At 37.3% G+C, this 23008-nt stretch overlaps 1 protein-coding gene across 5 annotated transcripts in view; it reads left to right on the top strand.

Annotated features, from left to right (window-relative positions):
- DCDC2C (doublecortin domain containing 2C) overlaps positions 1-23008 on the top strand; it is a 188322-nt gene that overhangs the window by 107239 nt on the left and 58075 nt on the right. For all 5 annotated transcript variants that reach the window (XM_072634294.1, XM_072634296.1, XM_072634295.1 and 2 more), the window contains exons 10-12: positions 8278-8343; positions 8503-8568; positions 18844-18885. In XM_072634294.1, coding sequence (XP_072490395.1) covers positions 8278-8343; positions 8503-8568; positions 18844-18885 — 174 coding nt within the window. The remainder of the gene's footprint in view (positions 1-8277; positions 8344-8502; positions 8569-18843; positions 18886-23008) is intronic.

The raw sequence follows: 23008 nt of genomic DNA, 5'->3' as shown, positions 1-23008 counted from the left end.
ATGTCTGACTCAGATTTAGGAACTGTAATATTTAGGATTATACCCAAGGTAATCCCCAAAACTAGAAATGCCCGTTTCTTGAGATGGTTAATCACTGACCTAGTCTCGGAAAAGAAAACAGAAAGGTAGAAGAAGGAATCTAGGAGTGGGAGGTCTAGAGACTTCATTCACAGGCCTTTTATGCTTTCACTGTGGCTCATCGTTCCTTCTGGGTAGGGGGAGGGAATCAGTGACAAGAAAAGTTTTCTTCCCTCTTTGTTGTATTCCTGTCTGGAAATCCAAGAGAGAGAGAGCCTTAAAAATGGTCCAAAAATGGGATCAGTGGTTTAATAGCTCACTATTATAGACCACAGTGGGAGATAGTTCTTCCAACAATAATCCAGCTTCCCTGACAGTCACCAGTCATCACAAGGCAACCCCAGTCTCAGGAGACCAGTCAGAGTTAACTGTGTCCCACCAGCAAGGGTTTGATGTACTTATTGATACCAAAATAATTTTTCTAAAACACAAGTACCACCATGCCCCAAATCTTGGTGTCTGAATCCATGTCTTAGTCGAAGGTCTGTGTTGCTGGTCTAGTTAAAAAGGCTACACACACCCTGTAATCTCATCAAGTTGATTAGCTGACCAAATCTTTTTTTTTTTACACACTTGAGCTTCATTGAGGTATTTTTATATATATTCTACTATATATTTATATATTCTACTTTGTGAGAGGTCTCTTGTAACCAATAAAACAGTCAAGTAAAACTAATAATGCATTGACTGCATCTGAAAGCTCATGCAATATTTCACATTTGTAGCACATTTTCCCCCGACTTTTAAAAAATGTGTTTCATTTTTCCCCAATTACATTAAAACAATTTTTACTATCTCTTTTTTAAAGTTTTGAGTTCCAAATTCTATCTATTTCTCCCTCCCTTTCTCTCTTCCTCCTCCTTAGATGGTAAGTAATCAGATATAGGTTATATATGTGCACATAAAAAATATTTCCGTATGAGTCATATTGTACAAGAAAACTCAAATAAAAAGAATGAAAGAAAGTGAAAAATAGCATGCTTCAGTCTGTATTCAAACAATATCAGTTCTCTCTCTGGAGGTAGGTAGTATGCTTTATCATTAGTCCTTTGGGATTGTCTTGGATCATTATATTACTGAGAATAGTTAAGTGATTCACAATTCATTGTACAATATTGCTGTTACTGTGTACAACATTCTCTTGGTTCTGTCATTCACTATGCATCAGTTCATGTAAGTCCAGATTTTTCTGAAAGCATCCTACTTGTCATTTCTTATAGCAAAATAATATTCCATCACAATCACATACCATAGTTTATTTAGCCATTATCCAATTGATGCGCATCCCTTAGATTTCCAATTCTTAGCCACCACAAAAAAAGGTTGCTGTAAATATTTTTGTACAAATAGGTCCTTTTCCCCTTTTTGATGTCTTTGGGATGTAGACCTAGCAGTGGTATTAGCTGGGGTAAAGAGTATGTACAGTTTTATAGCCCTTTGGGCATAGCTGACCAGATTTAATAGAGAGTCTTCTGATAGCTCATTATAATCCCCCAGTAGAATGTGGTAAGCTCTTTGAGAGTTAGGGCTTTTTTTGTGTGTGTGTTTATATTCCCAGAGCTAGTACAAGCACCACCAAACAGTAGGTACTTAATAATTGCTTCTTGAATTAAGAATTTCTCATCTCTCTTGAATCAACAGTTCTTTTAGAGCCTCAGGACATTGGATCCTATCCATCATTTCTCTGAACTCACTGAAATCTGTTTTTCTGAAGTCTTTTGGGTAATTTGTATTATGTCTGAGGCATTCCTTATTGATCATGAATTTTAAGTTGGCAAGTAATTTTTATTTCCAGCGTACCAACCAGTTTCTCCTTACTAGATCATCAGACCCAGGGTAACCTTCCTCTGATTGCTTCCCTACTTGATTAAAGGCAAAATAATCAGAAAGGCTGGCCAAAATTTGTTATCTAGAGTTATTGAAGAAGACAATTTGGTAACTGTTCTACCACTTAGACAATGGGCATGGGAGGAAAAGGGCAGTTTTTTAGATTAGCTCGTTTTGTTGTTTTATTATGAGTGCAGAATAAAAGGAATAGTGAGATAGGGCAGAAAGAGCATTGAACTTGTGGCTAAAGGACCCAGTTTTAAATCTTGGCTATGCTATTTTTTTTTTTTTTTACCTATGTGACCTTGAGCAGATGGAATCCAATTTGCCCATCTGTATAATCGAGGGTGGAATTATCTCCAAAGTCTAAGGTCTCTTGTAGCTCTGGCGTCTATAGCATTTTTTCAAGTGTAGCTTTGTGACTCTTATCAGTAATGAAATATTATGGACTTTTAATACCCAAAGAATACATTTATGAAGCCAGTAGTAGGGCTTTTGAGATGGAATTCAGATTCAGCAAATATTTACTGAGTGTGTCTTATATGCAAGGCACTGTAAGAAAGGAGCTCAGGAAGGCAGAATCTCCCCTAAATCCAATATGCCGGTGTAACAGCTGACATTACATTATAAATATGTAAAATATACACCGAAGCCCAGAGGATTGCTGTACTCAGTAAGGAGCACACTTAAGTTGGAGTACACTTATACTCTTCCATCACAGCATAAATCAGAATGATTTAACACCCATTTTTAGAAGTGTACAAGAACAAGAGCCAAAGCTAAGGTTTTTCTAAACAAAAAAGAGCAGATTGTATTCCTCTAGCCAGACTCAATTGCATCCTGTAATCTCATGTTTAATCTGAGATGGCAAATAGCTCTATTTTGAAGCATTAAATCTACAGCTATTATCTCTGCCTCCCCTCATCCCAGCTCCCTCTTCCCCGCATCCCAAAAAGGCAGAAACCCCAATTCCCTGTTCAGCTCCAGGGCCGTATAATTTTCCTCCAGATATCTTCAAGTCATTTCCAGAAATACTTGTGGCCTTACAGAGAAGAGGGGGTCAGTTCCCACTGGTGTCTGTTCCCTTAGCCTCGTGGGGGCAGAGGGTGTCAGAAACTCTGCCTTTACAGATCAGTCATCAGTAGCTGGAGGAATTAGTTGCCCTGACATTCCAGGATGCCTATTAATCATAAGTTCTGACCTTGCACCTCTGATTCTGAAAATTACTCAATTTTTCTGGTTCTAGTATTAAATTGTTTTTCCTCCAGCTACTCACAACATGGGAGGTCTTTATTTCACTCATACACACAGACGCGCGTGTATGTATAGAAAGAGTAAAGTATTTAATATATCATTTCTTATGGCAGTAATATCATATATATATAATTATCCTCCATACATATACATATATGTGTATATATGGAAGAAGGGGATGACTGAAATATATTATATATGTATAAATTTATTATGGCAGTAATGAGAGATATATACATACATAGATATGTGTGTATGTATATATGTGTATACATGTTTGTGTATATAATACTTCAGTTTTTCCCATTTCCCTGAAGCTTTAGTCCCTTAGCTTTCCCTCAACAGACCTCTTACTACTGATAGTTGAATTTCACAGTAACCTTTGCTTTTCTCACAAATTTTGGAAGATTCACTCTAATGCATGAGAGTTCCCAGTATTAAAAGCCAATCCCATTAATGTTCTTGATCCAGAATGAAGGAATGACTGAATAGAGAATTTATTACACATACATGTATATGTATATATACACACATACATACACACATATACATACATATATATATAGTTTCAGCTACAAGCCAGATGGAAAGGGGCCTATGGTCCTTAGGGTGAAGTAGCAAAGCAGATGGTAAGGTCTCTTTTTAAATGTCAGTTAAATCCCGCTGCTGGACATAAGGAAGTCAGAGAAAGGTCCCATATACAACAAAATACTTATAGCCATAATCTTTTGGTAGTAACCAAGAAGTAGGAACAAAATAATGCCCTTTGTTTGGGAAAATGGCTAAATGAATAGTGGTACCTGAATGGGGTAGAATATTACTACTGTAAGAAAGGATGACTATGTAAAAAGTACAGAGAATTGTGGGAAGACATGAATTAATGCAAATTAAATGAAATAAACAGCCAGAACAACAATAACAACGACTGCACCATTGTCAATGGAAGGAGCAGAAACTTCTTAAACTGAATGCTGTGTCATTATAATCACCAGACTTGGCCCCAAAGAAGACATAAGAAAATGCACCTCCTTTCTTTCTTTGCATCAGACTTTAGGGTGCAGAATAATGTAAATATTGTGATACTTGTACTGATTTTTTTTTTACTACTACTTTTTGTTATTACAAGGGATAACAGCTCTTTAGGTAGGGAAGGAGGGAGGGAAATGAAGGTGATATATGAAAAGCTTTAAATAAATTTAAAAACCTAAAAAACCATTCCCTGAAAATAAATTTATTCTGTAAATCCCTCTCCACTTAAACCTCCTAAGTAAATGAACATCAACACCTGATTATGTAGGGCCTCTTAGAATCCCATAACTTTCAGGCTCATGATAAGTTGAAGAAGAAGGCACCATGATGGAGAGAGTGCAAATTGTTCTTAGAAAAACTGCATCTTACATCGACTGAGCGATCTTGGTGGTTCATCTAACAAACAGTGCTAAGACTTCAAAGACACCAAAGGCCTTTTGTCCCTTTTTGTTTGGCGGATGGGGTATAAATCTTGTTTTCCTAGAAAATGTAATGAAAGTAAAATGGAGAAGTTGTTAGGGATTGAAACTGTCAGCTATAAAATCAGGATGGAATCAGTCCTTTTGCTGCTACACGATGGGAATATTTTTTTCCACAGTCATCTCCTTTGATTTTAATTATACTTGGCCTTTAATTTCATCTGTTTCTGAGCTGCTGTATTCTTTTACACTTTTAAAAAAGAACTTTCTGAGGAATAGTTTATTTTAGCCTTTCATCTGTCTTTGGCCTTGATATGGAATTCCTTACCCTCCTCCCTTTCCCCTCAAGCTGTAATCATTACTGTTTGATGTATAGAGTATCTTGGCTCATATAGGCAGATTATGTTATCGGTTGCTATTTCTGGTTTTATTCTCGTCATGCAATTCCATTTAGTTTTAGTTTTTATTTAAAAATATTATCATATGGAAGAAAGAGCATGAGATTTAGAGTCAGAAGAACTTGATTCAAGTCATGGGCTCTGCCTTTCACTAGCTAGGTGATACAAGGCATGCCACTTAACATTCTGAGCCCTCATTTTCCTCATCAGCAAATTGAGGGGAAGCAGGCTAGACAGTTCTTCAGGCCATGGCCTTCTCTGATACTAGCTTACCTTTCTCTATATTAATAAACTCCCACTAACACTGGACTTTTATGTCTTCTGGTGACATAGGGCCATAAATGCAGAGCTGAAAAGGCCATCTAATCTGACTCCCTCATTTTACAGATTAGGAAACTGTGACAGAGGCAGATAAAGGCAATCCAGGGCTGAAGGCTATGCAAGAGGAATATGTGTTGTAGATCCTAATAAGTTGGAAAAAGCTTAAGTATTGGCTCAGTGCTGGTATGTTACATTTGAAAACAAGTCTAGCTAAGTTTAGGGAATCTTACCACCACCAGATTGGCTTCAGGGCAGTGAGTGTCATAAAGGTTTAAGTAACTTTCTCATGGTCACCCAGCTAATGAACACTGGAAATGGGATTTAGAACCATGTGTCTCCTGACTTTAGGTCCAAGACTTGTTCCATTCAGTATTGTGCCTCCCTTAATCAGAGGAGTGAAAGCTACATTTCCTAGAGATTGAGGTCAGCCCCAGCTCCTCTTTTTTTTTTTTTTTGCTAAGGAAACCGAACCCTAGGCGGGGACCATTAAGTAACATGCCCAAGGTCACATAGGCATTCAATAACAAAGACTCCCTCTTCTCACGGAAGTATCACACTATCAAACTGAAGGTCTGCCCAGCCATTGTGTCGACCTCATTGATGTATGCCTGTGAAAACTGAACTGTATACCAATGCTATGCTAGGAAATGGAATTTCTTCCATTTGAATTTTCTTAGCAAGATTCTGAGGATCACTCAGTAGGATAAGGTACCAGACACTGAGGTCTTTTCTTGAATTAAACTGCCAAGCATTCAAACTCTGCTACAGAGAGTGTGACTCCATGGGCTGGCCGTATTGTTCAAATGCTAAATGTATGCTTGCCTAAAAGATTATTTTATGGACAACTAACACAAGGCAAGTGCTCACATGGAGATCAGAGGAAGTGACACAAGGACACTCTCAAAGTCTGCCTGAAGAACTTTGGCACTGATTGCATGACATGGGATCTGTCCTTGCCCCTACCGACACAGGACTGCCTAGCATGGTATGCCCTCATCAGAGAAAGTGCTGTGCTTTATGAGCAAAGCAGGATTGAAGTAGCTCAAAAGAAATTCAAGATGTGCAAATTCGGAGAATCCACTCCAAATGTTCACATGGTCTATTTGTGCCTGACCTGTGGTAGGGCATTCTGAGCTCATATTGGTCAGATCAGCCACAGTCAAGACACACTATAACTTGACTCTAACATAATGATATCCTTTTAGTTCTCCAGAATGAAGGACAACAGACAACCAATGTACTACAAGTATATCTCTGTTTGGTCCTTTTTGAATTATCAGACATCCAGAATTTATAGGTTATAGCTATTTTACCTTTTATTTTTAAATGTAAAATTAGCTGTTTCCTAGAAAACACTTGGGTCATACAGTAGGTAACAGTAGCTCTGTCTAAGGGATCACCAGGCTTATCCCAAAAGAGGAGATCAGTTCCGCTTCCCCAGTTAGGGAGTTGCATTGTGTTGGAACAGAAAAGTCTATCATCATCATTCTCTCCCCACCAGAAACACCTGACAGAGCTATGAGGGAAAGGGAAAAATCAATGAAGAATTGATAGACTGGTGTGAGAGTAATGCAATCAGCCAAGTATTTCACTAAGATGGAAGACTCAGCAAATGTTGTCTAAAGGAAGAGTTCCTAAGCAGAAACTAAGTGAAATACCTTAGTTATAAATAGTTATATGTTATATATTTATAAATAGTTTATATTTATAAAAGTTATAAATAACTAGTTATAACTTTCTGATCAGAAACTCTTGTGCTGACCTGATTATTAATGATATAGAGTTATAATGAGCTCATAAACCTTTAGAGATATGAGGTATTTTAGAAACCATCTGGTCCCACTTGCTCATTCTATAAATAAGGGACCTGAGGCTAGAGCAGGGAAGTGATTTCCCCATTTGATAATCATATGATGTTGGGCAACTTTTGGACCTGAACCCAGATAATTTGATTCCCCAGCTGGTTCTATTTTCCTTCACATACTTCTTTTTTTAAAAAGTAAATTTTATTTAAAAATCAACATAAATCTATTTTCTCTCCCTCCTATCCCCCATTGGGGAAAAAAGAAATTCCATGTAATAAATATATATAATGAAGAAAAATAAATCCTCCTCATTAGCCATGTTAAAAAAAAAATATGTCTCTGCACCCTGAATCCATCACCCTTCTGTCAGAAGGTGGGTTGCATGCTTCATCATCAGTCTTCTGGAATCATGGATGGTCATTGCATTGATACTGCTTTTCCATATCATTACATCCTTTGAATTACTGAGACCCTCCATAATTATTTCCGCTTGTGTCATATTCTGCTGCTCCATGTGGTATCTGGTTTAGCAACTGTGTCTGGGCTGCTCTCTCTGCTGATCCAATTGCAGTTTAACACCTTCTAAGTAATATTGGTCAGTCTTCATGCAAATACTTTCTTCTTTGTTCTTCTTAGATAAGCTCTAACCTATCATTTTTGTATTTTGGACCATGATTTGAGGAAAGCTAAGTCCTCTTCTTAAGACATATCTTCTAAGTCATTTGTTCACTTCCTAAATCCTTCCTTCACGAAGGCCTTGGTATAAGGCTCCTTCTTAAGTTTTTCTTAGACATTCCTGTGTCAGTAATTCATTGGTAGAACCAGATGCAGTTTGGACTCTGAATTCTAAGTCCGAGGACCTGAGTTCAAATCCTGACACTGTCACTATCTATGTGACTTTGGGCAAGTGACTTGATCTCCCTGGCTTACAGTTTTTATAAAATGAGAGGGGGTGGGATTGGATGTTCTTTAGGGTCTTCTAGTTCTATATCCTATTATCCTAATGTGTAGTTGAGATAACAATTTCAATTAAAAATGAAAAAAGCAACTCTAAGTCATACTATATCATGAATTCTGTTGATTTTTTTGGACATGGACATTTTGAATATATATATATTTTACCCTATTACAATTTTTTCCCTCTAGAGACCAGCTGAAGAGATTAAAGATGATGAAGATATTTTTGACACAATCAGTAACCATGATGCCAAAGTAAGTTTGTTACTTTTTCTCACATCCTAGAGCATATGGGAATTAAAAACAAAAAAAGTAAACCTATGTCATACTATATCATGAATTCTGTTGATTTTTTTGGACATTGACATTTTGAATATACATGTATTTTACCTTAGTACAATTTTTTCCCTCTAGACGCCAGCTGAAGAGATTAAAGATGATGAAGATATTTTTGACACAATCAGTAACCCTGATCCCAAAGTAAGTTTGTTACTTTTTCTCACATCCTAGAGCATATGGGAATGCCTTATCAATGATTAATTATGAGATGTACTTCTCTGTATGGGGGAGGAGGATAAAGGTTGGAAAGAATAAGAATCAAATTGAAGACTTGAAAATTAAAGTCAGCATAGGATTGGAAACCCAGTATCTCATCTCCACATAAATTTTTGCCCTTGGTAATTAAGTTCCTAGGGCATAATTCCTTTAGTGTGTAAAATATCTATGCATAAGTAATTCTTAGTGACATAGGGAATCTGTCTTAATTCCTCTAATAATAGCTCGCATTTACATAACCCTTTAAAGTTAACAAAACACATGAGGTAGGTGCTATTACTATCCCCATTTTGCAAATGAGGAAATGGGCACAGAGAAGTTAAGTGACTTTCCTAGGTTTGTATAATTGGTAAATATCTGAGAAAGGATGCAAAACCAGGTATTCTTAATTCTCTATTCACTATCCTATGTTCCTCTTTGTATAATCTCAGATTTCATTTCATAAAATTGACATTATCTGTGAAACTATTTCTATCATAATTTTCAACCAGTTATACACAGTCAAAACTTCTGGATGAATCTTCCCTATCTTTTTTTTTTCTCACTTCTTTTATCCAATCACTTGCCAAGTTCTGCCAGTTTTATTTCCCTAGGATCTCTAGAATTTGCTCGTTTCCATTCCCATTGTCATCATTCCAGCATAGGTCCTCATTCCTTTTTACCTGGACTCATTATTTCTTTGAATCAGTTTCCCTGTCCAGAGTCTCTCCCCACCTCCAATCTGTCCTTAACCCTAACCCCCCTTCCAGATTAATCCTGCTGATTCACAGACCAGATTATTAAAACTCTGCTTCTCAAAACCCTCCAGTGGTTCCAACTGAATGAAAACTAGACTCCTTAGCCTGGCAATCATAGCCTTTCACAAATGAGTATCAACCTATCTTTCCTATATTTCATGACTGTGTCTTTGTTCAAAGCCGTTGCTTGTACCTGAAATTCCTTCCCCTTCGATCTTTGTAGAAATCTTCTAAGACACAGATCCAATATAATCCATCTACAGAGGTCTTCTCTGAGCTGCCTTAATCCCTAGTGAGCCATCCCTGTCTTAGAACTCTTGGGTTCACTGATTTTCCTTCCTTAGGCATTTATTTATTTATTTTTTTATATTACAGTGTATTTGTATGTGTCCATGTTCTCACCTTTCCTACTGGACTGTAAACTCAAGGTCAAGCAACTATGTCTGAAGTCTTGTTCTTTATATCTCCTCTCCCTCCTTTGCATCCTGTTCAGTCAAGATAGATGAAATATCCCCTCAGGCTTAGAGGTCTAGCACAGATGTGATATGGTATACTGAGATATCAGCTTTGGTGTCAAGAGAACTTGGGCCCATACACATTCTGCTACTTACTACTTATGTGGCCTTAGTTTTCCCACTCTGAGCTAAAGTTTCCCTCTTTTTAAGACGAGGGGGTTTAACAAGATGATCTCTAATGCCCCTTCCAGCTCTAAATCCTACTTTTAGTTAGTTTTGTGTTTTCTGTGTACATGGAGCTGACGTGTTGTGAATCTGAATTGGGTATGCTCTGTAGGTGGCAGTAGAAGCAAGTGGAAAGACTTCTAATTCACCATATACTTTATGGTTTTGTTTGATGATTCTATGTCTTTTAAAATTGTGCTACCAATCCAGGCATTTTAGTCTCATCGGTGTGTCCGTCACTGACAGAATTCCTGTGAGATTCCATGAAATGATGAGACCAAATTATTTCCTTCAGAGAAGATCAGCTCTTGATGAAACATAGCTTTATTTAGATAGATACAGAATTAATATGGCTAAAAAAGAGAATTTTTTCTTCTTTTTGGGGTATTATTATTTTTTCTTATTTTATTTCTAAGATTCTCAAGGTTGGTTTTTTTACTTTTGAATATAAGACAAAAAACTAAACCAACCAACCTAACCATTGCTTTTCGTGATAGGAGAGCAATGATATCCCTGGCATGCTAATAGAATGAAATACCTATCTAGTATTCTATTAGAGATCAGAATCTGTGAAGATAAGCTTTTTGAGGATTTCCCCCCAAAATTCCCTATAGGGAATCTACCTAGCACTAGAAATCTTTCTCTTGAGTGTTCCTTTAATATTTCAGGGTTTCCAGCATGCCGCTTGGGTGGCCCATCTACCGTTTCTTGTCCATATTACATAGTTGCTCTGTCTCCTTTACTGGTTATACACATCCTTAACAAAGTTTTTAATCCACTTCTCCAGGCCAAATCATCGCTGCATCAACCTGGTTATTTACACCATGCATCTTTGCATTTCCTTTGAGTTATTTGTAATTTTAATCCCTCCCATGTCACGATGGTTCTTGCTTTTATAGCCTTAGTACAGTACCAGAAGATTATTGGTGTAAAGATTGCATACACACACACACACATACATACTTACATATACATATATATACACATACATATATATACATTTGTGGTAACAAGCAGCTTGTGATCATTGAAAGCACTGGGCAGTTTCCCAAAGCAATCCATCTCATTCTTTCCCTCCTACTCTATTCTGGGTTCAGCTCACTGTCCATCTGCTGTTTTTGTCCAAGTTATGTTGATGGACTAATTCAATAAGCGGCCCATTCAACTGTGTGTTATATATATAGAGAAAAGATGTGCCAGGCACTGTGTCTAAGAACTGGAGATACAGATATAGGTAAGCAAGTCAAAACCTATCCTCAAAAACTTGCATTCAAATGGGGGGGGGGGGGGAAGATAATACACAAAGGTGAGGTGAAAAGGAGGGGTAAATAGATTTGGCAGCATGGTGTAGTGATGATCAGGGAGGGGCATGAAGGCCTGGGTCTTGGCAAGAAAGAAAGCTCATTACTTTATCAGAGTCTGGAGTCTCAGGAGTAGCTGATGTACAGACTTCAAGGTTCTGGTGGAATACAGATGATATGTTGTAGAGATGACTGGGAAGTCATAGCTTGAGCATTATGGACATTTGTTCCTAGGGTAGTTACAAGCAATTAATTTCTTCATTCCTACCACTTGGTTGCAAGGCAACTAGGTGGCACAGGGAATGGAGCGCTGGGCCTGAAGTGAGGAAAACCTGAGTTTAATTTTGGCCTCAGATGCTAGCTGTGTGACCCTGGGAAAGTCACTTCAGTCTCCTCATCTGTAAAATGATCTGGAGAAGGAAATGGCAAACCACTCTAGTATCTTTGCCAAGAAAACCCCAAACAGGGTCAAGAAGAGGACATGACTGAACAACAACAGTAACTACTGAGTTGCTAAGCATGCTGGAGAAAATAATAAAATTGAAGTTATTTTGTCCAATACAGATTTACGGTATATAACCTTTGCTGGTCCCTCAACTGCTTCTACTCTTATCAACCCCTTATTTCATCATCCTGAACAACTTTTCCAAATTTTCCCCTCTGTCCATGAATCTCCAAGTATAACATACAATCCCTACACTTAATACTGGATGGTTTAGCTTCCTATTTCACCAAAAAAAAAACTGAAGCCATCCAGCAGAAATTACCTTAACTTAAAACATCTGTATCAGCACCCAATCTCTTTATCCTTCCTTCTAGTGACAGAAGAGACAGGCATCCAAACTCCTTCTAAAGTTAAATCACTTTCCCAGTCTCCTTGATCCCATTACCACCTTCTATCTCTAGGATTCTGTTCTATTAGTCAAATTTCCTCTCTCATGCATCTTCAATTCCTCCTTTCTCCACAGTTTCTTTCTTCTTTCCACAGTCTCTCTGATCTAGCCCCTTTAACCATTGTCTCATCTCTCAACTTCACTTAGTCTTTCATTATCAAACGCATTTTTAAAAAAAACAAATCATATGCCCACTGCCTCAATTTCCTCATTGCTATCCTAAGTCTAATGCAATCATGATTTCTAGTCCCATCATTCCTCTAAGTATTGCTCCTCTAAAATCTGCCAGTGACTAATTAAGCCAGTGGTCTTCTCTCCCACCTCCTGCTCCCAAGTCCTCAAAGCTCTAGGCTACTCAGACATTTGACAATGGTAGACTACTCTTCCTTTGGGATGCTCTTTCTTCTCTGAGGTTTAGAGTTAATTTATTTCTCTGGTTCTCTGAACTCTTCCTCTTCTTTACCTCTTTTTCTGCCTGTTAATCTTCTTTCTGACATCTGTAGGAGAGTGTCCTCCAGGCTTCTTTTATCTTCTCTTTGTATTCTTTCCTTTTACTTTCTTATTCATTCCGATTACTTCAGCAGTCCCGAGTAGGTAAATGACTTCCAAACTGGTATTTCTACCTCTGAGCTCTTTCAAGGTCTGTATCTATTATGGTAGCAATGCAGTGATGTGAGAAGAGCACAAATCTAGAATCTGAAGAATTAGGTTCAAATCTTGGCTATGTGACCTTGGAACAGTCACTTGGACCCCCTGGACTTTAGTGTCTTTAGCTCTAAAATGATGGAGTTGCTCTAGATCAGCGGTAAGGAACCTTTCTGGTCTAAATCTATGATGATAATGATGAAGATAATGACACTAACTTTTATATAGCATTTCTCATGTGCCAGGCATTGTGCCAAGCACTTTATAATTATTATTTCAATCAATTCCCACAACAACTCTGGGAGGTAGGGGCCATTATAATCCTCATTTCACAGAAGAGGAAACTGAGGCCAAACAGGGGGTTAAGTGACTTTTCCAGGATCACACAGCTAGTAATATCTGAGGTCAGGTTTGAACTCAGGTCTTTCTGATTCCAGGTCCAGCACTCTAGCTACTGTATCGCCATACTGCTGCATGTTTCCAACTGCCTGTACTTGGGTATCTCAGATATACCCCAAACTTATCATGTCTGAAACAAAGCTCACAAATCTTTCCCTCTAAACTTGTTTTTGTTTTTTTCTTACTCTCCCATCTTTGTCAATGATTCTTAATATCTCTTGTGTTTGAAATCTTGGAGTTCTCTGTGGGTCTTACATTTCTCCTTACCCTTCATATGTAAGCAGTTGTCAAGTTCATGTTGACCCCATCCATGAAGCATTTCTAACATCTGTCTCCTTTCTATCTCCTAGCACTCTGGTATAAGGCCTCCTCATAGGTCTTTCCACCTCTAGTTTCTTCCTCTTCTATTCCATCTTTCATGTCAGTGCCAGATTAATTTTGCTTATGCATGGGTCTGACTCTACTCTTCTTCTCCAAGATCTTCAGTGGCTCTCCATTTTTAAATAAGCACAGTTCAAACTCCTGTGCCTGAAATTTGACACCTCCACAATAGGGCATGATCATGGCTTTTTAGCCTTATAGTATTCTATTTCACACACTGCATGCTCTAGCCAAATTGGACTTTTTGTTCCAGACAAACCCTGTGTTGCTCAAACATTTTGACTTTCTTCATATTGTTCCTGAGGCCTAGAGTGTCCCCTTGCTTCCCTCTTTTGCCTTCTGGATATCTACCTATCCTTTAAAGTCAGCTTCAGGAATACCTCCTCCATAAATCTAATTCTGAACCATATCCCCTAGCCATAATAACCTTCACAAAGTCCTTCTTGGGCAACTTTTGTACTGTAGTGTGACCCAGTATTTGTGTCTTATTCTCCTGTAATAGTAATGATGATGATGCCTGCAAGTTCCATGAGAATAGGGATAGTTCTCTTAGTGTCTTGCATAATTTTCTGAAAACAGTGAATGTAGACAAGACTTTTGTTTAATACAGATTTTTTTTTTCCCAACTGACTGAATTAATGGAAGCAGAAGGGACCTTGTCTATCCTTTTTTAAAAAATATTCCCCACAATGCCTAGCTATACAATTCAACAGACCTACTATGTGCAAGATGCCTTATGTGAATCTTTATGAGACTCATTTCTACATGAATCTGAGTCACTCTTGATAAGAATATTAGTAGGGAAGAGGCACTTTTTCATGAGTAATATAAAATAAAGGAACTCAACCTTACTATCATGCAATTTATTGAAAGATTTTTTTTGTTGATTAAGGAAAAAGACCATTTAATTCAATAGAGCAAAATACCTCTTCCATGGTGTCTTTCACTCATACATCATAATCATTTAAGTTCACTTGAAAGATAATCGCATCAGAAATTCAATGACTCTCTGATCATAAATTTGGGCAGCTAGGTGGTGCATTAGATAGATCATTATGCTTTGAGTCCAGAAGACCTGAGCTCTAATGTGGCCTCAGATACTTATTAGTTGTGTGGGTCTGGACAAATCACGTAACGCTGTTTATTTTAGTTTCTTCACCTGTAAAATGAGCTGGAGAAGGAAATGGCAAACCACTCCAGTATTTTTGTACATGGGGTCATGAAGAACAATTGAACCACAACAACAGCTTATCATAAATACCAGAAGAGGTCTAAAAGAGGGAAATCTACGCTCAACGAAAGCATTTGCGTCTGGATGGAGGAGATCCAAAACGGTAGTCCTAACTGAAGGAGGATTTGCTGCCAATCATTAGGGCAAGAAGTAAGATATCAGAGTAATAGGAGAAAGTATAATTTAGCTTCCTACGGTCAGTGTAGGTCCTCCAGATGCTATTATTTGCAGATGACATTGTGCTAGTAGCAACAAGCCCTAGAGCATTGTGGAGCCTCCTGGGAGAGATCTGTAATGCCTGAAAAGAGTTTTGCCAGGCCATCCACCCAGGAAAGACCAAGTGGATGAAGAACTTATATCACCCAGATGATGGCATAAAATTGGATGGAAAAATAGAATGTAGCCCACAGTATATATATCTGGAATGGACAATATGAAGACATGATGAGATAAACAGAAGGAGGAGAGCCAGTGAGAAGACTGCCTTAAGGAAACTACATTCCAGAAGCAAAGGCCCAGTTTTTCAAACCAATATTTTATAAATGGTGGTACGTGATTTCAAGTCTTGGAACACAACCATTTCTGAAGACTTGAAAATGAATTGTATAAAAGGTAAAGCAATGGTGTCTAGTGGGTAGGAGAAACATATAACCACTAAAAGAATAAGAGGTAACATCAGAAACATGTATAATAAGAAGATTTCTGGTTAGAGAAATAACACATGGACAGTTTGAGTGCCCCACTAGTGTCTTCACCATGTCAGGAGTAAGGGAGAATGTTCCCCAGGACACTTGTTGAACCACTTGTCATGAACTATGGGAAGACACAGGCATAGGCAGATAAGGCTTCCAGTGTCCATTATTGGAGCAAACATCCAAACTGATGAGATAATAGACTTATTTGAGGAGGTGTGTGGCCCTATGTTAGTTTCTGCAACTACAAAGACAAGAATGGAATTATTATCATTCTGCAAGAAGCTTGTATTTCACTGAGAACTTATATATTTATTGAATTGAAATATGAAATTTTGAGTAAGTTGCTTAACTCACCCAACTCACTTGTACAATAGGTACATAAGGATAACTACTGTGTAGAGTGGCACCATGATGGTAATTTTTATTTACTTCATTTGTCACGTTTCTAACGAGTCAGCCAGATGTTTCAGCTCAGTCATTCTTTGACAATATTTCAAGTTCTACAGAACAAAGGAGCTATTGAAATGGGAGTCCAGGTTGTAATCAGAAAGGGCAGAACCTAATCGCAAGTGGTTTTTTTTTTTTTTTTTGACTACTCTGTATTTTTGTGACATAGGCACAGATGAAAGGCAATGATTTTTTAGAAAGTTTTGGAAAAATAAACATAGTCCTTAGTTTTCACATGGTATCTTTTCACCTTGACAATGCCTTCAGTATTGAATTACCCTATCCTCTCAACTTCTGATGGTGCTCTGGGCTTGAGGAATACATTTTTTTCATCTTCTGATTGAATGTTATCAGCATTCATTAATTAACTGATTTGAATAACCCTACTGTGAGGTAATAAAAATGAAAACATTTGTGTTTTTTTCCTTTTTACTCATTTCGATTTGCATTTACCATACACAATTTTAATTTAATTGAATGCTTGAAAACAAATTGTAGGAAAAGGAGATGAAATTTGTCAGCCTCCAATTCTGTGTTCAGATTTGTTGACTGCAGAATGTAAAAAAGGGTAGATATTTGTGAAATTGAAATAACAGTCAAACAAGCAGCACATTTTAACTCGGAGAGAGACAGAGAGACAGACCAACAAGTTGGATGCATGACTCTGGGAAGAACTGATCTGTAGAGAAGCTGGTCAAGGATTCTCTCTGCCCAAGCTTTCATCAACTCACCCATTATGCAGGTACAGATCACTGAATAATCAGACTCCAACAATGAGGAAAATCTTATGCAATGGAATTTGAACCCCTCTACAACAGGATTATAATTTTAGATTGGAAAGGACCCTAGTGGTCATCTAGTTTAATTCTTCATTTTTCAGTTGAGGAAGCTGAAGCCTAGAGAGACTGATATTTGTCCAACGTGGGGAGGAACATGATCAGAGAGGAAAGAGACTTTTGGCAAACCATTAGTAGACCATTGTCATAGAACAGGTGGGAGGCGGTGAATGAAGGTGGTGGCTGTCAATACAGAGGTAATTTGATATAAGAGAGTTATGGAGGTTGAAATGACAAGATTTGGCAACTGATTGGATGTGTGGAATGAATAAAAATAAGATTACAAACTTGGAAGATTTGGTTGAAATAGGGAAGATAAGCAGAGGGGTGAGTTTGGAGAGGTAAAGTTCTTAGTTTTAGATTTGTTTGGCACTAATCCCTTATGAGGTCTCTATGCTCTCATGAATCTGAATGGCTCAAATACACTCCTTGATTTCTTGGCTTCAAGCTTTAAGCCAGTTGTTTCAAGCTATTTTCTTTTCCTGAGGGACTGTGATATATTGGAAAAAGAGCACTGGAATTGGAATAAGAGAAACCAGGTCCAAATCATGATATGGTCTTGGGCAAATCACTCTTCAGATATCAGTTTCCTTATTTGTAAAATGAAGGAGTTGGTTTAGAGGACCTTTAAGCTTCATTCCTTCTCTAAATCTATGATATTATGATACATTCCGGCTCTAGGTCCTATAGTACTGTCCCTCCCCTGAAGCCCCATTAATCTTTTCCTATTCAAGAGGGGGAGGACAGATGGTCAGTTTGAATGCTCTACTGGATCCCCAGTGTCAGGAGAAAGCAGCCTGCCTGTCCAGTTCAAGTTTTACATTTACTAGGAAACCTTCCCTGAATTTTCTCAAACAGATGTGATCCATCCTTCCTCAGAACTCACTTTTCTTCTGGCACATCCTATTTTCCCTTATACAGTCATTGTTAGTGTACCTGTATCCTGTCTATTAGATCATAAACTCCTTGAGGTTGAAATTGTGTTGGTTTTCATCATTTGTTCTTTCCATAGAATCTGGCACAGGGTGATGCTCAGAGTATGTACTCTATAAACATTTACTGAATGGACTTGAATTTGTGGCTTTTGACGTACCTTTTTCCTTACATTTCCAAAAATAGTACATGTAGATGTGTATATATATGTATGTATATATATATATATATATATGTAGGTATACATGCACATATATATACACACAAATATATACATGTATACTTAATGTATATGTGTATATGTGTGTGTATGTATACACACACACACACACACACACCACACACTTATACTTCATTTTGTCTTGCGAGTTTTTCAATAGCCCCGGAGGGATGTGAAGACATCTGAAGCAAAGTCACTTCTGTACTCTAAAGTTCTCATTGATTTTAGAGTTGAGAATCATTGTAGGAAGTACTAGAAATAAATTTTAATGTTAAAGAGTTGTCGAAATAATATATGTTTAGTAGAAATCAGGAATGGAAGAGGAAGGGAAGGGTATTTGCTACATGAAGAGTGAATAAAATGTTCTAAGTCAGACAGGGTAGCTTATGAGTACTGGGCCTGGAGTCAGGAAGACCTAAGTTTAAATCTAGCTTTAGACCTTTAGTAGCTGTATGACTCTGGGCAAGTCACTTAACCCTCTTTGCCTCAGTTTCCTCATCTGCAAAATGAGCTGGAGAAAGAAATGGCAAACCACTTCAGTGTGTTTGCCAAGAAAACCCTAAATGTGGTCTTGAAGACCAGGATGTGACTGAAAAGACTAAAAAACAGCAAGGAGGTCAGACAGTAGCAAGGGCAGGGCCAACCAGGGCCATGAAAAAATAGTGAATGATCTACCCCAGAAGAGGAAAATAGAAAGGGAGTGTGTGTGTGCGTGTGTGTGTGTATATAAATGAAAGTTTTTGCTCCTTTTCCAACATACCTTTTGCAAGATAGTTGATTGCTACTTTTTTTTCTGTAACAGGAAACAGAAGAAGAAAGAATATATGAAGAGATTGAAAGAAAGGTTTGTAGTAACATACTCCTTTTTTGTTTCTCCTCTACTGAAGAGGGGGAATTTGGGCTTCTAAACTGTATATGATGGAAGTCATGTGGAATAATGTCTACAAAAGCACTTTGTGAAAGTAGAGCAGGATATAATTTTAAGCCCGTATTACTATTACTATTATTTTTCTCATTGTTCTCATGATTATAACTATCTTTATTATTACACAGGGGACTGTAGCAGATAGACAGATGACCTTAGAATCAGGAAAATCTGGGTTCAAGTCCCACTTTTGTCACATACAGATGACCAGGTTGTGACCCTGATCAATTACCCTGGGTAACTCTCTAAGATAAAGGTTTAGAATTGTTGAAGATCTGCTTTGGTAGAAGGAGTTTATGGGCAATTTCCTATACCAGTGAAATCACAGATCGAGAAAGGCATGATGATGATGATAGAAATAAAACTTAATATTCATATTATATTTTATTATATATTATAAGGGTTATGGTTACCATTGGGGGGAAGATGATAACTCTAGTGAGGTAGCTATGGCTCTTAACAGGACAAAAAAACCCCATTATCATTATGGTTATTTCAATGTTGTTGCTCCTGTGGTTAATCTGTGGGTGACTGATAATTGTCAGGGATACATTATGTGCATAATCTCTCACACCTTCATCCTAAATCTGGCATCTGGTTTCTTTTGAGTTAATGACTAAACTTGAAGGAAAGCTAAAGCATTTAAAATGCGTGGCCCAATTCACTCTGAAGTGGAATGAAAAGCAGAAAAGTGGAAACCTTTCTGTATAGTGCATTGAACAGCCATCACCATAAGTTATACCCAAGCTCAGCACTTCATGGAGTAATAGTCCCAATGATGGGATCCCCATCATTGTGGTACCCATATTTAGGGTAGTCATAAAACCTGAACTCCAGAACTCTCTATCATGCTAAGGGCATTTGAATGGACTAAGCTTTGGGAATAGATTGCCATATAGCTCACAGGTTTATGGAACCTTTGGGGGGAAGATGATGGCTGCAGCTAGGTAGCTCTGTTCCACAGCAGTAGCTTAAAAAAACTGGGCAGACTTCCATTTTTATAATGCTGCTTTGAGCAGTTCTGCAGGAAATCTTGAAGCTGATGAAACTGAAGAAGTGACTTATTTAATAGTCAAGTGATGATAATTATGTTCTCCCTACACTTTGCCCTTTCCTCTCCTAGGCCTAGTCAGTAGTACTATTTCAGAAAGTTATAATCATACTCATTTTTGATTTTTTGTTGATAGTTATGGGTTACTGTCACAGAACTAAAATGTAGTATTATTTCTTGGCTCCATTTTACACACACACACACACACACACACACACGTAAACACACATACAAATATGTCTAGTGAGTGGGAGGCAGTACAAACAGAACTAGACCATGACCCAAGAAAAGACTTGTAGGGTCTAGTTTTTGTTCTTCCACTAATTTGCTCAGTGTCCTTGGGAAAGTAATTCTAAACTCTCTATGCCTCAGTTTTCTCCTCTGTAAAATTAAGATAATATTGTCCCTGATTACCATAAAGGGTTATTGTGGGGATTAAATGAGATCCTTAATGTGAAGGTGATTTTTAGAACATTATATGCTATACACTAAACTCTGAGTTCCTTCAGAGCAGGAGCTGTTTTATTTTGCTTTGTTTTCCCTTCCTTTGTATCCCTAGAGTTATCACAGTGCCTGGCACAAAGAAGCTCTTAATAAATGCTTGTTGAATAACTGAAGGAATTTTACAGGAAATGGATAAGTTGTGTAAGATAGGTCCAGTAGCCATCTATTAACCAGAAATTTTGATGAAGTTGTTCTTTCTTTGAAAAAGAAGGTATAGAAGAATTTATCTTGATCAAGTAAATTGTAAGTTCTTCTGGATGATGTACTATATACCTAAGTGCATTTCATTTCTGCCCCTCCTTCCTAATCCCTTAGCCCACTCTTAGTGTATCACACAAAGTAGCCTCACAATAAAGAAATATTTGTTGATCTGATGATTTGCTGGTCATGAATCTTTCATTACCTGTCTGTGTAGCATTTTAAACTATTATAGCTCTATGACATATGGAAGCTACAATAGAAAATAGAATAAAAATAGAGTAAATAGAATAAATACTTTGAATCAATCTGAAACATACTTTTAACAATTCTTATTTTTTGAGGTATTTTAAAATTGCAGATTATATCCAGTTGAATTGGTTTGAAAACTTCAAAGCAGAACTGACATTCATGTAAACTAAAAAAAAAAAACCAAAACCAAAAAACCCAACCCATCACCATTAGCAATTGAAAAAAAGCTCACCAAACCTTCAGAACAAATTGTGTCATTAATGGAACTCTTTCTGAGCCCAAACTACTACTGGTTTCACAGGTTTCAGATGCTCTCTTTTGGTCCATGGGCAGGTTCGTGGCTTTCTTAATGCATAGAAAACTATAGCTTGACTGCTTGGTAGCAAATAGTTAACTTGATTATTGTGAGCAAGTCTGATCTAGAGAGTTATTATGTGGAGTTCCATTTTATAACTGTTGAAAGTAAAGAGATGGAAATAATAGTAATAATAATAAATACATATTTTTATGATATTTTGTGGTTATGAAGGATTTTCATATATGCTATCCTTACATGTTTATAAAAATGCTTTGCAGGGCTAAGACTTGGAAGGATGAGTCCCAAAGTTAAAGTATTGTACTTAAACTTAGACCGTCACCTTCAGCAGCTAGAACACTCGCTAACAAAAGAACACTAGAAATATTTTGGGATATTCAACTGTTTCTATTATAGTTAATGTTCTTATATATAAATCATTTCTGACTTCCAAATGTCGAGAGACATTGCAAGAAGTACCAGGTTATGTATAAAAAATAAGAAGAATGAAATGTGAATTATAAAAAAGTTCTTGCCAAAGCTAAGGAAACAATTACAATTCTGATTAATCATGTGCATACCATTAGGTAATAAAGCCCCATAATTTAAGATTTTAGCATTTGCATTGAATATGAAAGTATGAAGCATTACATTACCTTTTAGAATTACTTTTTGCAAGTTTCATGATGAAATTAAAGATAATTAAAATGATATCAAGGCAAAACACATTAAATATGTAGATACAGGAATAAGACTATAGCAAAAAAAATTTGCATCTTTGGGATCAAACACTAAACATTTATTGAGTAACTTCTCTGCATACAGTAATAGTCTAAGTGTCTTAGGGAAATGACTGGGTAGACATGATTGGGGGAATAAAGGCTGGGATCATTGAGTCATAGATTTAGAGTTAACAGAGACCTTTATAGCTCTTCTAGGCCACCTTTAATTTTATCAGGAGGCTGAGGCCCAGAGAAATTTAAGGATTTACCCATGGTTCCATATGTAGGAAATGACATGGTTGGGATTAGAACTCAGGTCCTCTTGACTATCAAATCTAATGTCCTTTCCATTGCATCATACATGGGGATGGAAATAAAGACTTAACCTTTGAGGAATGATAAAAGATGATTTGGAGCAATGGTAATAATTACTTGTGCCAATCACTGAGCCTTATTCTTTGAGTAAAGTTACTTTCTATGTGTATAGTTGTGTGCCTCTTGTTCTGATGGTACCTCCTGTCTGGTCTTTATTCAGATTTGGGCCTTGAATGCTTTAACGATGAAGCATTGAGATGCATTCTTGACTGTACGTTCCAGGTTATTTGCTGTAGGACTAATGGAAGACATACTTGAAGTGGTGACTCTTCTATATCTTCTCCTACGCATTGTGATACCAAGCATGCGTTGGCAAATTCCTGATTTAGTTTTATTGATCCAGAGAAATTCTTGATCAAGTAGCTCTGGGTAGCTAAATTGGAACAGACAGTATTAGTTTTGTGAAAAAGGAGTCAATCGGCAAATAGAGGAGTAAGCTAGTTCCTGAGCTGTTCAGGGAATGGGGTCAGTCTTTAGCTTCGATCTTTTTTCACATACTCTTTGGGGTGCTTATTTGCTCTTATGGTTCATGCTAACCTATGTAGTTCCTTATTTTCCACACTATGTTTCTAGCCTTGATGGTTCACCAGAACTGCAACAAGGGTGGGATGACTGGGGCATTGAACTTGGATATCCAAATATAGA

This window comes from Notamacropus eugenii, chromosome 1 (genome assembly GCF_028372415.1).
Source record: "Notamacropus eugenii isolate mMacEug1 chromosome 1, mMacEug1.pri_v2, whole genome shotgun sequence".
In the NCBI taxonomy this organism is placed as follows: Eukaryota; Metazoa; Chordata; class Mammalia; order Diprotodontia; family Macropodidae; genus Notamacropus; species Notamacropus eugenii.
The sequence above is the reverse complement of the archived record's forward strand: the minus strand, read 5'-3'. Positions and strand labels throughout refer to the sequence as shown.